Source organism: Triplophysa rosa, linkage group LG13 (assembly GCF_024868665.1).
Source record: "Triplophysa rosa linkage group LG13, Trosa_1v2, whole genome shotgun sequence".
In the NCBI taxonomy this organism is placed as follows: Eukaryota; Metazoa; Chordata; class Actinopteri; order Cypriniformes; family Nemacheilidae; genus Triplophysa; species Triplophysa rosa.
Genome location: NC_079902.1, coordinates 10,002,295 through 10,020,639, shown reverse-complemented (window position 1 = coordinate 10,020,639; position 18,345 = coordinate 10,002,295). Strand labels below are relative to the sequence as shown.

Sequence of the window (18,345 nt, the reverse complement as noted above, 5' to 3'; positions counted from 1 at the left end):
AAAGCTGTTGTCCACTTTTTGCCTTTGGTTTCAGTCTTAGGGAATTATTAGTTTATATTAATATTTAGATACTTTATATCGGCCATTTATCGGTTACCGGCTTCTAAAGTTAAAGAATTATCGGTTATCGTTATCGGCCATAATTTACATATCGGTGCATCCCTAACATAAACCAATGTTTTGTGGCCCAAACTTAACTTCTGGTAGACCTCTGGTAAACTGTTATATACAATAAAATATGAATATAAAGTAAATATAAAAATGTATAACCTAACACAGACCGGAAGTTAACTTGGGGCCATGCGCGTGTGCGTCCGATGAAATATACAACAAAAGAAAAATCTGTTGTGATTTACATTTTACTGCAACCATATACACTCTGTAAGTGTATATGGACTAGTAAATCCAATCCCTAATAAGCACAACCTAATTAGTAATCAAAGCGTTTGTGTTGACAATCTTATAGAGACTGTGTCAGTTCCCCGAATAGTGAGGTCAACGAAAAGGTTAAAATTAGGACCTAGTAAATATCTGATCACGATCAAAACGCAAAACCTATTTTTTAAATTAGGGCTACTAAACATTAGACCGCTTACACCTAAGGCAGTCATCATAAATGAAATGATAACAGATAATAGGTTTGACATACTCTGCCTAACTGAAACGTGTCTTAAACATAATGATTACACTGGTCTAAACAAGTCTACCCCCTAGCTACTGTTATAAGCATGAACCACGTTTGGTTGGTTGTGGAGGCGGTGTTGCAACGATCTATAGAAATATTCTAAATGTTACTCAATCAACAGGATGCAGGTTTAAGTCATATTAAGCGCTTGTTCTTAAAGTCACTCTTCCAGATATAAGACAAAAACATGACTAACTCTCGTTTTGGCCACTGTGTATAGAACCCCAGACCCCTACGCTGATTTTCTAAAAGAGTTTGCAGACTTTATGTCAGACCTACTGTTTCATGCTGACAAAGCACTAATTGCTAGAGATTTCAACATTCAAGTAGATAACGCAGATGATGCTTTTGAAGTTGCATTCATAGATTTATTGAACTCATTGGGGGTCAAGCAAAACATTAACAAACCCACTCATCGCTTTAATCATACCCTAGACCTAGTTAGGCACTAAAATCGGCTAGGGCTGAGCACCTTTGGAACCTCATAGATACTAACAGACACAATCCAAGGTTTTTATTTAGAATGGTGGCTACCCCAACAAATAACCAGACACCACCTGATCAGAATATTCCAGCTCACATTAGAAGTAATGACTTCATGCTATTTTTCACAGAGAAAATTGAAAACATTAGAGAAAAATAACTAATGCTAAACCTTTAAATTTGTCCTATGAACTAACACCACTTACCCCTCCTCTAGATTAGCTGCCGTGTTTCTCACCCATACAATAGGCCAAGAAGAGTTAAACAAACTTATCACAGCATCTAAATCGACAACATGTTTATTAGACCCCATAATACCCACTAAACTATTAAAAGAGTTGCAGTACCGGTTGTAGAAGAGCCCATTCTTAATATTATCAACTCCCCTAGGTCATGTTCCAAAACCCTTTAAACTAGCCGTTATTAATCCTCTTATTAAGAAACCGCACTTAGACCCAATGAACTAGGAAACTATAGACCGATCTTCCATATCTGTCTAAAATAATGGAAAAAGTATCTGCACAATTGTGCTCTTTCCTTCGAAAAAATGACCTACAGGAAAAATTTCAGTCTGGCTTTAGGCCCCATCATAGCATGGAAGCCGCACTTGTAAAAATTACAAATGACCTACTCCTAGCGTCAAACCGAGGCTGTTTTTCACTACTAGTTTTACTTGACCTTAGTGCGGCATTCAATACCATAGATCATGCCATACTGCTAGACAGGGCCATACGCAGGATTTTGGAAATACCGAGGTCCAAAAACTAAATTTGTCCCAAACAAAAAAATTGACTTTCTTGATCTACACATGTGCATTTTAAAACGTTTGGAGTGCAAATTACATAACAATTGCTAAAACCATCTCTGTCTTCTCATGTTTATCAGTAATGAAAGTAAACACATGGTCAATTGATATTTTTATACAAATACTATCAGATTAAAATACAACCTGTGTTTCATAAAGGATCATCATGCATTTGGGTTTGAAATGACATAAAGGTTTCCATTTTTGAGTGAACTGTCCCTTTAACTTTTTTTGAGTAACTACAGAAGTTGCAGACACTTTTTTTTATCTTTATTAAAAATAGGTCAACTTAAAATAATATAGAAACAGAATTAAAGAATGAGAATTTGTTTAAAAGTGATGCATTTGAATTATTTGCAAATCATATAGTTGTTTTAATAGGCTAACCACAACCTATAAACACACCTGAGCATTTTTAGATGCGACATGTGAATGGCCGCTAACATTTCTATGATAAAACATTAAACAGTTAGCTACTTACCGCGCTCTTTCACAGTAGAAACTGAACTCGAGCTTGACTTATGTCAATAGCAACTCACGCCTTCTTTCATTTTATTGGACAGTAATCCTCGCCTTTCTTTATTTGATTGGCCAACTCAATCAGATTGACACTTTAGATCGCTGTTAAACAGCTGAGGTAAATCTAGATCTAGGCGTTTTCTACAAAATTGGCAGTACTACATAAAGTTTATCCTATTAGGCAATTTTTTTTTCACGACAAAACTATCGAGGTCTGGACATGCTGCTAGATCGCTTACAGAATTATATTGGTATTCAGGGACAAGCCTTACAATGGTTGAGATCATATTTATCCGACCGATATCAGTTTGTTAATTTAAATGGGGAATCATCAATTCAAATGCCAGTAAACTATGGATTGCCTCAGGGATCAGTTTTAGGACCCTTGCTGTTCTCTATATACATGCTGCCCCTAGATAACATTATTAGAAAACATGGAATTAGTTTTCATAGCTATGCAGATGATACTAAGTTATACATATCATCTAGACCAGACGAAACCTCAAAATTAACAAAACTGGAAGAGTGCGTTCAGGACATAAAACACTGGATGACTAGTAATTTTCTTCTGCTAAATTCAGATAAGACAGAGGTTTTACTTATAAAACCAAATACCTGTAAACAGAATATTACAGATTACAACTTGCAAATAGAAGGATGCACTGTTACCTCAGCAAATATAGTTAAAGACCTTGGCGTTACATTGGGCAGCAATCTGTCGTTTGAAAACCACATCTCAAACATCACAAAAACAGCCTTCTTCCATCTTAGAAACAATGCCAAACTGCAGAATATTCTGTGTATTTCTGATGCAGAAAAACTAGCTCATGCATTTACGACTTCAAGACTTGATTATTGTAATGCACTACTTAGTGGTTGTCCTGCATCATCATAAAAAAAAATACAATTAGTTCAAAATGCAGCTGCTAGAGTTCTTACAAGGTCTAGAAAATTGGACCACATACCACCAATTTTATCATCCCTACACTGGCTACTCATTAAGTACCGTATAGACTATAATGTACTTCTAATCACAATAATTATCTAACAGAGCATCTATCACGCTACAACCCATCACGCTCTCTACGATCACAAAACTCCAGACCTCTGATAGTACCTAGAATAACTAAATCCACCAAAGGGGGTAGAGCTTTCTCGTATGTAGCACCTAAACTCTGGAATAGCCTTCCTGATACTATTCGAGGGTCAGACACACTCTCCCAATTTAAATCTGGATTAAAAACACATCTTTTCAGCAAAGCATACATACATATGCATACCTTGTTTATAAGGTATATGATGCATATCTTGTTTATAAGTAAATAAACAGCAGCTACGCAATTTATTCTCTCTCTGCCCTCCTCCGAGGTAACCACAGATTATGCCGGCTCAAGTAGGGACCACCTGGTGTCATCCTCCTGTCAGAGCCTGCGGACTGACTGACCATCGGGATACCCATCCAGAAGAAACTACACATTACACCAGCACCTGCTGATCGTTACATGCCATCCTCCTGCGAGATCCTGTAAACTTAACTGATCATCCCAGCTACAGCCCAGGCAATCCCCGTCAACAATCAAGAGCAAAGAGGGACCATTGTTATTTTAATACGAATACTAACTTTTTTATTTTTGTCTTTCTTCCTGTAAAGCTGCTTTGCAAGAACCATTGTGAAAAGCGCTATATAAATAAAACTGAATTGAATATACACACAGTCCTATCTTTAAGCACTTAAGTAAATAAAACTTACAACATCTGAACACTAGATGAGAAAAAGCGAATAGCTTAAAGTATTAACCAGCTGCGTCCACACTTCTAAGTTCCACCATCTGTATGCGTTTTTAATATTTCCAAGCACAAAAAAACTCATTTGATCCAAAACGACATTTGATGTTGTTGTTTGATGAGCAGAATTAGAATAGCTGACTATAATATGCTGCTTATATTGTAAATTCTCTACTATTGTTTGACATACAGAGAAAGACTTCAAAGAGAGGCAGATGAAGGTATGTGTCACTGGGTAGAGAAAGCCAGTGTGAATAGGGATCCTACACTGTGTGTAAGTGAGTGTGTGTGTGTAGGCAGATGAAAGGGAGCCAAAAAACAGGAAAGGTGCTCCAAATACTGTCGGCAAATCCAAACCAGCCTTTGATGCAGCAGTTGGGCTGTTTTATTATATGCGTGTGTGTTTCCGTGACTGTGCATTTGCTCTTCTGTGTTTATTTGTTATCTATGACAATATAACATATAGTAAGAAATCAATCAAATCAGAATCGAGGATGGGAACTAACCGTTTAATAAAGTGATGTGTACACTCTTATAAATAAAGGCGCTTAAAAGGTTCTTCACAGTGATGCCATAGAAGAATTGTTAGTTCCACAAAGAATCATTCAGACAAAGAAAAATTATCTTTCTTACTTTTGTATAATCAGAAGAACCTTTTTCACCACAAAGAACCTTTTTTGAAACAGAAGGATCTTCAGATGTTAAAGGTTCTTTATGGAACCAAAAGGTTCTTCTATGTCATCGACGAACCTTTTGAAGCACCTTTTTTAAGAGTGTATATAGGCATTACTCCATGTGTGCTCTTCCCTCAAAAAAGCCCCAAATAATTTAATTCTGTTTGTACCTTCAATACTTGTACATATGAGTGTGTATTATAGTCTAATATCCTCAAGGCTGTCACTGATTATTTCCATTAGAAATAACCAAACAAAACATTGACTGGAGAGGGTTACATAACCGACTGCATAACTTTCTCACTGTTCTCTCTGTGCTGTTGTCTTTCCACGGGATTTGTGTGGTTTCTCAAGGTTGCGCGGCACGTTGCCCGAGCGAGTGTTTTGTGCGAACACATAATCACGTGAACAACCCAGTCAGATGACCACAACACAGCCACTTCTTAAACCGGTGCGAGCTCCTTCCTGTTTATAATAACTGTCAGCTTTGCCCACGTGTCCGCTGGCCCTCATGCCATCCACGTCTTTCCCGCGTTCCTTACATACCCGTGAGTCACAGCACAGGACGTCAGATGAGGTGATGCGGCCCGAGCTTCTCCTGCAAGGACAGTTGCATTTGCATACTGTTTGCTGCAGGTTAGCATGCCGGTCGAGCGTTTGGTATCACTATCAATCAATGTCACAATGTGAGCGGAGCAAAGAGCATTAACTTGTGTCAGATCTAATCATGGCTGATGCCAGGCCGCTGCCCTCGCATTCACAGGGCCGGTGATGAACAAGAGTCCGAACACAGACCTGAGCTCTTTTCTTTTAACAGAACCAACGATCCAGAGTAATCGACTACAAGCTTACAGAGAAGATGCTCCCGCTGTATTGTTTTTTACTTTTTTATATTAGTTTCAGATTTGATTCTGCTGAATTCTGGTCACGTTTTAATTGTTCACCAAAGGTCGGCTTTCCATTCACGGCGGTTGTGTAGTTTCACATATTGGACCTGAGTGCACTGCAGGGGAAATGTATAGATTTTTACATAGCACATGACTGTTATTGGCCAAGTCAAAGGCAGTGATGGCGAAATGTTATCGGCTCGACTCTGGACAAAAACAAATTGATATTTCACAATAAATTACTGTTATAAAAGATTCTTCAAGCTTTCCAGCGTGGATCGTGGTATGATTTTGCTCTGAAAATCTTTGCTAAATGTAATACATTTTAGCTGGAATAAAGCATAAAGATAGAACATAAAGCCAACAGTTTCACTAGCTTAAAAACAAACATGTACCTGTATATATAAAAATGATATACAAACACATACACTTGACTGAACTTTCAATAAATAAATACATAATAAATAAATGACTGCATAATGAATACAAATGTATATAAATTATAAACTATTAAAGAAGACAAATGAAAGTCCGTAAAAAGTCAATAAAAAAAAGATTTTGTTGAAGTTGAAATAGTGTGTGGGACTTCTCTTTTTCAATTGATTAATCCTTGAAAAAACATTTGATTAAAATTAGAGATACACCGATATATCGAAAAATAAACCGTTTCGGCCGATAAAAGCAATTTTCACCAGTGAGACAGTTAAAATCAGACAGTTAAAAAAAAACAGCCGATGATCAGGGCCGACATATCACCAGTTTTATGTTCAACATTAATAGTCATTATGTGAATTAATAACATTCATTAAGTTAGGAAATATTATTTTAATCTTCAGAATTTAGTTAATATGACCACCATACTATTGGCATCGGACAATGAACAATCGGCTATCGTATCTGTGAAGAAATTCGGTGAATCTCTAATTAAAATCCATCTACAATATACAGATCGTGATTGAAAGCCCAAGAGCATTTTCCTGCAGATACTATGACTTGTCCAATGCACAAGCAGAAGCTCACATTTCCCCTCATGGGAAAGAAACACACGCATCTAAGAGCTCTACTGTTTAAGCATTCAAAGAGCAATAGTGTAAAAAGGTCTGGGGCAAAGCATTCCTCTCCATTTCCGCGTCTGTTTGTTTGTATCCTCAGAGGAGTCTGTGGTTGCACTGTAGATGTTCCTGGGTCTCTGAACTATCAGTGCTTGAAATGAATACACTGTGTTACCGAAATGGCCTGAATATATACTGAGGAACAGGTCTGAGAGAGATAAATATTATGATGGCTGTCTCTTTACTTTCCAAATCCAAACATGTTATGCATGTCAGTTTTATTGGCCTTGAAACAATTAACAGCTTTTTCTAATTTCGCCCCAAGTCTGTAAAGCTCTTTCACATATCCTTAAAGATCCATTCGATGCTTTTATCTAAAGTGCACAACTTTACCTTTTCTTGTACTTTATAAAAGGTACGGGGGATGTTCAACTTGTAGGTGTTCAGATACACTAAATATATTTGCACTATGAATGTTGAGCACTGTACAAAGAGGGAATGTGAATGATATACCGAATATCTGCTCTCTAAAAGGTACCTGACAATAGACTCTGTTACATAAAAATGATGTCAGAGAGAGAGAGAGAGATATTAAACCCACACTTATGTAAAATGTGATCAGGAGATGCAAAGATGAATTCTTACCTATTGCAATTTTATCTTGAAATCCTTTATTCTTTCCAGCTATCATTTCATGGAAAGCCAATTGTTGCCGCTGCTGTCCTTCTGAAACATTCTTGGCTTCATATTTTGTGATTTTTATTTTTTGCCATAAATCATTATTATTAGTCACCCTTTATGTTTGTCACTGGGTTTTGCAAATATTTAACCAAAACATTTTGACAACACCGTATTTTAAAAAAATCATACAAATTTCCTAAAAAACATCGAATTTGGACATTCAAAGTTTCAGAAGGACAGCGACTATAAACAGTCGTATATAGTCTATATCTGTAGCGTAGCCACAAGGGGGCCTGAGGGGACCTAGGCCCCCTCATTTACACGGCCCCCTCAGATTTTTGATTGCTTAAATTGCTGATTTGTTACTCTGGTTAACCGACCAATCAGTGCTCCCCACTGTTTTCAAAGTTATTGATTTAATTATGTCACATGTTGTGCATAGCATCTTTTGAGCCCAGAGTTTAATTGTACCGTTTAATTGAACCTCGTTAAGTGTGGCTGGTGCACAATATTCCGTTTTTTTATAAATTACGAAAAGATGAGCAAGAAGAAAATGAGTAGACTGCTAAAGATAACGATTACACCGCATATGACTTCTTGTAGTATCGAAAGACTTTTCTTAACAGAAACTTTTCTCACCCTCGAACACTCCGCCCTGCCATAGTTTATTGTCTGTCACTGCGGTTCTATCCTGGTCCTCACGACCCCCTGCTCTGCATATTTTGTATGCTTTTCTTACCGCTTCAGAGGTTTGTTTCGCCCTTAAGAGCCCTGCGAAGTGGACATAAAGGGCATTGAAGTGCACAAAGTGTGACTACTACGCAAATCTCATGATTGCAGTTAAATAACCCTTCAAACTTCCGTAGTGAGTTCTGTCCGCTGCAGGCAGTCGTGTAGCGCAAAATCGTGTTCTGAAGTTAACCTCATAAGTAAACTTCAGCCGATTTCTTGTGTGCAGGGAGTAGAGAGCAGTGAACACTGTGTAGGGACCATGTCAATCAGGAACACAGTTAATTCATGGAGAGCTCTTCTAACTAGCTGGTGATTTATATCAGGTGTGTTAAACGAGAGAGACTCAAAATATGCAGAGCGGGGGGGTCGCGAGGACCAGGATTAAGAACCGCTAGGCTATGTGTATGTTTGCTAAAACGGTGAAATGTGCTGTGGTGTTTCAGTTTAGTAATAGATAGAAACCTAACGAAATGGATATATACATACATAATGGCCCCCTCATTTACAGACAGGCCCACTCAAAAATAAAATTCTGGCTACGCCACTGGTCTATATAGGCCTACTCATAAAAACATAAACTCTGAAATGCTTATTTGAGTATTCTAACAAGCACAACACAACATTTGCACAACCAAAGATGTGAGTATGGAATAACACTATACATTAGGCCAATGGTTCTCAAACTGGGGGATGGATCAAAGATGGATCCAGGGGGGGCACAGTTTTTGTGGCAATTTATGAAAAATAGAAATGTATCATTTTGTGCAATCAAACTTCAGAAAAATAAGACCACCAACCAAAATTATTGATGTTCCAGCATTGTATAGTTGTATGTTTTTGGTTAAATTAAAACGTGTCTTTATTTGGGGGGCCACAAAAATGATGCACCCTACCCAAAGGGGGCCTTACAACGAAAATGTTTGAGCATTAGGCAGATGGTGAGGAAATGTTTTGAAAACAGTCAATATTTTTATTGACTAATTTTATTCAGTGACAGAAATGACAAAATGTATATTTAATATCTCAGATGCTGAATAACCTTGTGAACAAAATATTTCACTGTATATGGTATTTGAGTTTTTGGATGTCATATGTTTTTCAGATCAGTGTGTTGGCATCTGAGCTTCCTAAAGAGTTCAACAAATAAAAAAGCTCTTTTGTATCTAGATAGCGGTGGATCTATATGATCAGCATGTGTATTTCGACTCACTGATGAAGTTGGTCTGGCCGGTGTAGATGGTGTACTGAAGCTCATACGATGTGACGCTGAACTCATCTTCAGACGTCCAGTGCACTGTAATGGTGTCATGAGAGGCCGTGCAGAGCTCTTCACGTATAGACGGAGGGTTGGGTGCTAGAAAACAATTTAGGTGTTAATACAGTATGTATTGATTTTTTTCGTTCCACAAAAAGAATATCTAGTTTTATCTTGGATACACCACGTTTTCATTAAATATGCACTACATACACAGAAACCGCTTGTGGAAGGAGGGTTTCAGTTTCCTTACCTGTCAAATAATCCAGTCCCTCCAGGATTTTCTTTTCTCTGGAGAAGTCGAGGGCAAAGTTGTCAAAAGCCTCGTTCAGATTGACATCTGGGATGAGGACCTGAGAGGAGGCCGTGGCCATGGCAACCCTGAGCACCAGCGGGAGGAAGGAGGCGGAAATGGAAACAATCATTTGGACGGTGACTAATGCACACATTTTAAACACTCAGATAAACACGTACGTGAAATAAAAGTAATACAGGTGATTAATAATAAAATACTCTCGAGAAGCCATTTTGTGAGGTGTTGATTTGGCTTATAATAGCCAAAGATTTGAAAGATAGCAGTCAGGCAGCGCTGGACATTTCACAGTTTGGTCATTCAGCCCAGCATCCGTAATGCACACAGAACCTATTTAGTAAAACCAAGGTGAACCCAACAGTCTTTTCTCCAGACCGACAGCCAAACTCAAACGCTGCCAGAACCCTAAAGGTATATTTTATCTTATTTTGAATACAAGCCATGATCAACAGAAGCGAACGGAGGGGGCGGCACCAGGAAATGTGCAGCGTAGCTAAAAGTTCATTTCACATTGGCAAATAATAAGAATTGTTGGCAGAGACAATGATGGTGTGTGTGTCTCTCACCTCTCAGCAACATTCCTGGCCGTCTGGAGGAAGCGGGCGTGGTCGTTCTCCTTCAGGCTGTGTTCAGCTTGGGTGATGAGGACGCTGGAACGCTCTAAACACTGTCTGCAGTTGGCAATCTGCTGGGCCAACTTTCTCAACTTCATTACCTAAAGAATCAAATATAAGCCTGTTTTCATTTTCACACAGGAGATAGATGTATGGAGCTGTTATCGCAACCGACTACGCTATTAATGTTACAAATGTTGACTTTCTTTACGACGTTATGGAAAAGGATGAATCCTGAGAGAGCGTTTGATCAAAAACTCATTACGGCCCCCGCTCTCATCATCACAGTTAAATGAGCCCGTCGCTTTGTTTGCACTTGTGTAATTAAAGCAGGGAAACAATGAGCTAACCGATCATGACTCTCATATAAGTTCACCACGGATAGATGAAATCACTAAAACTATATAACATCTCGTAAAAAATGCTGAATTAGAATATGCTGTTGATAATGAGGTTGTCCCAATGGTACATCCGCTGCGTATTTCATGCTCCACCGCACATCTGTGAAAAACATTGTGCCCCAAATTAGACTCTGAGATGTTAACAACAAACTGGCCATAATTCAGGCTGCTGAGCCAAGAATCTCATTTGCTTAACACTGGGATAGCTTTGAATGTTTAGGGAATCGCATTGTTCTCTTAAAATATGCGAGTCTGTGTCTTTGGATTTTTAAGGAACATTTTCCACCATTTTTACTCTCAAACCGTGTGAGGGCTAAGAAAATCTGGCCCAAAAAATAACAGGCATAACAATTAGAATTCAGAGTCAGAAATGTCCATTTAATAAGACCAGTTTTTTGTTTTCTTTAGTTTTTACCTCACATGTTATATAACATCAAGCTGTTTTGAAATGATGCCAAATGCATAAAAAATCTGTTGGATTAACATAAAGGAGAGGAGAGGTACTGCAATATGTCGCAATGCGCATGCGTCAATACCCGTACGAGTCAAAAGTAGTATACTTTGCAAGGCTAACGCTCACACACACGTAAAAAAAAAGAAGTATGCCACAGGCTTTAGCCTTTTAGCACTTCCGGTTCGGTAACCAGATTTTTGGTAAATTACCTGAAATAAGATATGTGGTTAACAAAACGTCTAAATATTTTCACATTTTAATCTACGACAAAACACACCAGCTATAACACGCTCATGATTTTTTTTATTAAAAAACGCGGTTGCTAACAAGTTGCTAAAAGCGACTACTTCCTTTGGCAGGACGTCCTCCCACATATAAATCTCACAAATAATGGGCACAAATCTCTACTTAATCTTTACACACGGAATAATTACTTACCAGGGAACACGTTTTTAATTAAGTTTGAAAACGTTTTTGAAGGCTTGGTGGTGGTGAAATTGATTTGGAACGACTGGTGTAATCTGTTTATAGCCTCATGTTAGCCATGTTTTAGTTCTAGTGATTGTATTTAAAGGGATAGTTCACCCAAAAATAAAAATTCTGTCTTCATTTACTCACCCTCAAGCTGTTCGAAACCTGCATAAATGTCTTTGTTCTTTTGAACAAAGAGAAAGATATTTGGAAGAATGCTTCTTAGTTTTGGGACATCATAAACTACCCCAGTAAAAAAAAAATATTTTTTGATCTGTTGAACACAAAATTAGATATTTTGAAGAATTTAGGAAATCAAACAGTTCTTGGACCCTTTTGACTTCCATTTAAATTTTTCCTACTATGGTAGTCAATGATGCTCCAGAACTGAAAATTGCTAACATTCTTCCAAATATCTTTCTCTGTGTTCATCAGAAAATAATTTATACAGGTTTGAAACAACCTGAGGGTGAGTAAATGATGATAGAAATTGATAGAACTGTCCCTTAAAGCTTCAAAATAATGAATAATGTGTTTGTAAAGATAATCATTACAAACAAAACGTGTAAATATCTTAAACCTTTGTTAATCACAGAGCTTATTTTTACGATCTTCCAAAAGTCTATAGGAATCTATAGGCTTTTGGTCAAGAGAACCAGTGCAGAACCAGAACCAGAACCAGTGATCAAATGTTCCGGGTTGGCCTACAAAAATATATCATCCCTGCCGCACTCTATTCAATAAAAAAAAATTACTTAAATGGATTAAATTAGATGACACAACATGAAAAAATCATGGTGCGACAATTAAAATAAAAAAAATCATAATGAATTTCATAGAAAAAGCACATGAAATATGATGTTCTTTCATTTGTAAAATATTTAATTTATGGAATTAAACCAAACTCGGCTTGACTACAGTACATGGTAGAGTAAAGCATTCAACATTTCTGGATTGAATTTCCATCAAAAATGATGATTTTAGTCATATTGCTCGCCTCCCCGACTACATATTCCCCATGAATTTGCTTGCCTTAATATAAGTCCATTATCCACGTGCATGATTTCAGTCTTTTGACAGGAAGTAACTGATGTTATACTTCATCATTAAATCTGTAAAGTCATTTAATCTGGATCTAAACTGTATCAAAATGTTATTCATCAGAATGACATGTCCGACAGGAATTAGTCATAAGACGCATTCGCAAATCTCAGAAAACACAAAGTTAAAGAAGTAGCTTGGTAACGGAGTAAACGGCATTAGATCAAATCCATTTCTGACCCCATTTCTTAAAGAAATCCTCAACGATTTAAACAAACCCCCACATGATGATTTTCTTTGATCAAATGTTTTTCTGCCAAACGTTTTGCAATTTCAGGGAGGCATTCAAAAACTGGGCCGCATGGGAAAACTAAACAGAACACAAATTCAAAACAACTAACAAACCATCCAAACATCCAAAGCCTCAGATCAAATCTTACATATATTTTGCATCTGGGTTTATGATCCCAAAAAGCCTCCTTAATGCTGGAGACTGAGGCAGCATTACTGATGTGTGCAAAAGGGCAGAAGACATGTCAACTCGCGCTGTTCGTGTGAGCTAGAACCAGTGAAGATCTCGAACAGACAGCTCTGATAGAGATTAGTGCATTTGTCTAGGCCTCTCACATCACATTACCCAAAAACAGCAGAACTATCCTGCAGCTTAGATCCACACTTGACAAGAGTGTGAGTTCAAGCTGTCGAGATAAAGTGCCTGCGTGCTGCCTGTTCTCTGTCAAACTTGCCGAAACTCGACATGTGCTCACTGCATAGAGATGAATTGGAGTATAAAATGTTAACTTTTAATTTTGTGATGATGTCATAATGCTTATAAAATGGACAGTTCTGATTGTACGGTCTGGTTGGATTTAAAAGCCATTGAAGAATGTTGGTAACCGAACAACGGCGGTACCCCATTGACTTGCAATGGTTTTGTGTCCATACAATAGAAGTGAATGGGTACCGCCGTTGTTTGGTTACCGACATTCTTCAAAATATCTTCTTTTGTGTTCTGCAGAACAAAGAAAGTCAAACAGGTTTGAAATGACAAGCGGGTGAGTAAATGAAGACAGAATTTTCTTCTTTGGGTGAACAATCACTTTTAGGGTTAAACACATTCTCTTGACATTTTGAGCTGTTACTTACACACTAGGAGCTTTGGCACACACTTTTACACATTTTAGCACAAAGCAAAACAAAAAATGTTGATTTTCTTTACAAATGAAAATTCTGTCATCATTTACTCACCTTCGAGTTGTTCCAAATGTGTATAAATTTATTTCTCATAGTAGGAAAAAAACAATGGTAGTCAAAAGTGCCCCAGAAAGGTTTGCTGTCCTACATTCTTCAAAATGTCGGCATTTGTGTTCAACAGAACAAAAAAAATGATCAAGTAATTTTTCCTACTATGGGAGTCAATGGGTGTTGAGATCTGTCTGGTTATAAGAATTCTTCCAAATATCTTTCTCTGTGTTCATCAGAACAAAGAAATGTATACAGATTTGGAACAACTCGAAGGTGAGTAAATGAAGACAGAATTTTCAGTTTTGGGTGAAGTATCCCTTTAACATTCTATAGTTGGTATGCGGACATTTATTGTTGGTTAGGTTCTGGTAATAGTAATCATAACATTTCCAAGCGGTTTTTAGCATGACTTATATAGTCGTCAGTGTAGCAGACACATCCTATCCCAGAGGGGGACAGTGTTATATAGAGAACCGCTGTGATGTTTATGTTTTTGCTGCTGAAGATTATCAAAGCCCTGCTCCTGTTACACAAGGGGAAGCTTGTTAAGTGAAGCCACATGGCCAGGACCCACTCCAGGCGGTCAAGCTGATCCTTCCTCCTGTGGTGATTTCAACATCCTAATTCAAGTGTTGTCTCTGCTCCTTACAATCTGCTCGATGGCTATCACAAAACAGACTCTCTAATAGGATCTCTAAAGTCTCATTTTATGTCTCACAGACACATTCTACCTGTATGAGATGTTTCCTTAAAAATGGCCCATACAACAGTTCACCCAAAAAAAAAATTCTGTCATCATTTACTCACCCTCGAGTTGTTCCAAATCTGTATAAATGTCTTTGTTCTGATAAACACAGAGCAAGATATTTGGAAGAATACTTGTAGCCAAACAGTTCTTGGCCACCACTGACTACCACGGTAGGAAAAAATACAATGCTAGTCAAAAGTGCCCCAGAACTGTTTCTCCAAAATTCTTCTTTTGTGTTCAACAACAAAGCAATTTTTCCCAATATGGTAGTCAGTGGTGACCAAGAACTGTTTGGTTACAACCATTCTTTCAAATATCTTTCTCTGTGTTCATCAACAACTCGATGGTGAGAAAATGAAGACAGAATTATTATTTTTGGGTGAACTGTTCCTTTAATCCATTATGGGCCATTTTTAAGGAAACATCTCATACAGGTAGAATGTGTCTGTGAGACATAAAATGAGACTTTAGAGATCCTATTAGAGAGTCTAGTATGTGATAGCCATTGAGCAGATTGAAAGGAGCAGAGACAACACTTGAATTAGGATGCTGAAATCACCACAGGAGGAAGGATCAGCTTGACTGCCTGGAGTGGGTCCTGCCCACGTGGCTTCTCTTAACAAGCTTTTAAAAAAGGAAAAAACACATTTTCATCGGTCCACACAAAGAGGGGTCTTACAGACCCTGGCATTCCCTGACAGTCCCTTTCCGGTTGTAACTGTGTGTTCCCACCAGATGCGAATGAAGCGTTAAGCGCGAGTGATTTACATGTTAAGTCAATGCAAAGACACGATAGGACATCCTGCGGCGCGATTCGCGTGAATGAGCCGTTTGACACGCGTAACACGTAATTCGCGTGAAACGCGCGAGTTGAAAAATCTGAACTTTGCTCCGCGTTAACCAATCAGGAGCTTGCTCTAGTAGTGACGTGCAGCATCTGTGCACGAAGGAAGCCCAGAGAAACAGATAAGCAGTACAACTGAAGTCTATTTGAATTATAAAAAGAGAGCGTCTTTGCAATAACTAACCACATATTTAAAAACTACAATACTAATTTCTCGCTAAAAATGCAATCAGAAGTTGTTGAAAGCGAAAATGAAACTTACATTTATACAAAACTATGCTCCAAAGGGTGTTTCGGCCGCCATTTTATTTTTTCGAGCTTGCGTCTGTTGTGAATTTCACACGCGAATGAAGCGAGTAAACTCAAAATGTTCAAGCGTCCAACTACGCGCGAATAGCGCGATTCATTCGCGCAAGTCGCGTTTGGTGGGAATGCTCAGTAACAGGGGTAGTGATAACTTCTGAAAGATGTGTTAGAAATGCCAGATCCATGTTTGTGCCCCGATGTGACAAGAATCGAATTCAAATAGGTTTCTGAAAGTTAACAAAAGTCTGAGCTCCTTTTAAAAGATCCAAGAACATCAAAAATCTCTTCCTGTGCTGTGTGTTCTGAAAGTGTAGGAAAGTTCACCCACAAAAAGGAATATTCTTTCATCATTTACACAGCCTTGTGTTGTTTCAAACTTATATGGTTTTATTTTCTCTATGGAACACAAAAGAATACAATTTGAGAAGCGCTCTTTTATATAGGCCTACTATGAAAGCAATGGAAACTTTATGGTTTTTTGATATGGTTTGTATTTACTTTACATTACAGTCCCAAGTTAATATATTCATTTGCTGTATAAAAAAAGAGAAGCATTTTTCACCATTTCTCTATTTATGTTCGAAAATGAAATAAAGTCAAGCACCTTTGAAATGAGAGTGAGTAGGCTACATCAAGACAGAATTTGTATTTTTGGGTGTAGTGTCCCTTTAAACATCTACTTTCAAACAAAATAAGCTGACAAGTTGAACTAAATATGACCCTAGTGTGTTTAAACATATAAGACGATATGAGTTCAGACCGTTTTAATCTGTCTAGCTGTTGCAAACGGATAGAAACTGTACCTTGGATTCTTTGATCTTGACAGCAATGACCTGTTTCCTCTGGCGAATTATCTCTACCAATTCATCACACTCCTCCACCAGCTTGGCTTCATGCATGGCTGTGTTCACCTGCAGATAAGAGCAGAGAGAAAGTTTCATAAAGACACACAATACTTCATCAGACAGCTGGACTAAGTTTCTCTGGTCTCTCTGCTTCAGGTCATGGGAATACAGTGAGAATGATGGTCATATTCTGACTGGAGCGAGGTGGACCATGTCATTACAGAGCGGGACCGCTGATGAAATTACAGACTGTTCTTCAACACTGTCTTCAATTCGATTCCCAGATCATCCCTGTAATTACACAAGGATGTGATATCCCATCAAAGGATTACATACTGCTTTATCACTGTACTGGCCAATCCCTGCACAAAGCTTATTATTCAAGTCAGATTCACTTAAGCTGTTAAAAACGCACGCACACACATACCAACAGAAGCCTGATTAGTAAGGACCTCTCAAAGACACAATGGTTTTCCTACTATAACTTAATGCTAACCTTGAACCTAACCTAAAATCTGTTGACATTATTTGATTCATAGCAAATCATGATTTAACTCATTTGCAAGTAGGTATTTTAAAGATATTAAAGGCATTTTTATGTTTAATATGAAATAAATTTGAAGACTTTCTCTAGCAGAACACAAAATATATTTTGAAGAACTTTGGTCACCAAAGAACATTGACCCCAGGGCTGGATTGGTAATCGGGCATACCGGGTATTTTCCCGGTGGGCCGATGTACTTTTTGGGCTGAAACGGACGCATGGGCGCTATGCACGGAACGCGAATGCAATTGCGAATCGGACATGTATGCAGGAAAGGCAATGACAGCAGCACAACCTACCACTCGCACCCCCAAGCCACACCCCCAACCCCCCCCCCCAGTCGACACAAATGGTGGAGGGCCGAAGCTGGTCAAAAATGCCAGGGCCGATTTAACGTCCCAGTCCAGCCCTGATTGACCTGAACTGACTTCCACTGTATGGACAAAAAAAAAACATTTCTCAAAATATCTTGTGTTTCACAGAAGAAAGAGTCATACACAGATTTTGAAAAACGTGAGTGTGAATAAATGATGGCACATGATGGCAACTTTGTCGGAGATCAATTGTTTGAACCAAGTTGGTTCAGCAATCTAGTTGATGACGCCACACAGGTGGTGGAGTAATGACGTCTACTAATAAATACGTTCAGATCAAAATAATGTCAAATTCTTGCTGTAAATAACATACATTGCATTTAAGGACAACTTTTGTTATCCTATTTTTGTTCTCTGTTGTTTTATTTCATGATATTTATAAGTGTCCTCCTATGTCATTCCGCCCAGGGATTCCCCAGGGTCCTAGAGCAAGCAGGTCATGCGCACTTTTCAAAAAACAGCGCTTCTATGTTCTTGACAAACTAAAAGAAGTAAAATTGAATTTGTATATATTTAGAATGATGGATATAGAATGCACTGCATGTTGCTTGCTTTGATCAAAAGCTTGATGCATGTAAGTCTACATG

The 18,345-nt window shown here is 38.1% G+C and overlaps 1 protein-coding gene across 5 annotated transcripts in view; it reads right to left on the bottom strand.

Moving 5' to 3' along the window:
• The window catches only part of mid2 (midline 2), a 137,491-nt gene that overhangs the window by 16,441 nt on the left and 102,705 nt on the right, over positions 1–18,345 (bottom strand). For all 5 annotated transcript variants that reach the window (XM_057349532.1, XM_057349531.1, XM_057349533.1 and 2 more), the window contains 4 exons: positions 16,799–16,906; positions 10,438–10,586; positions 9,812–9,939; positions 9,514–9,657 (listed from right to left, as the gene is read on the bottom strand). In XM_057349532.1, the coding sequence (XP_057205515.1) occupies positions 9,514–9,657; positions 9,812–9,939; positions 10,438–10,586; positions 16,799–16,906 (529 nt within the window). The remainder of the gene's footprint in view (positions 1–9,513; positions 9,658–9,811; positions 9,940–10,437; positions 10,587–16,798; positions 16,907–18,345) is intronic.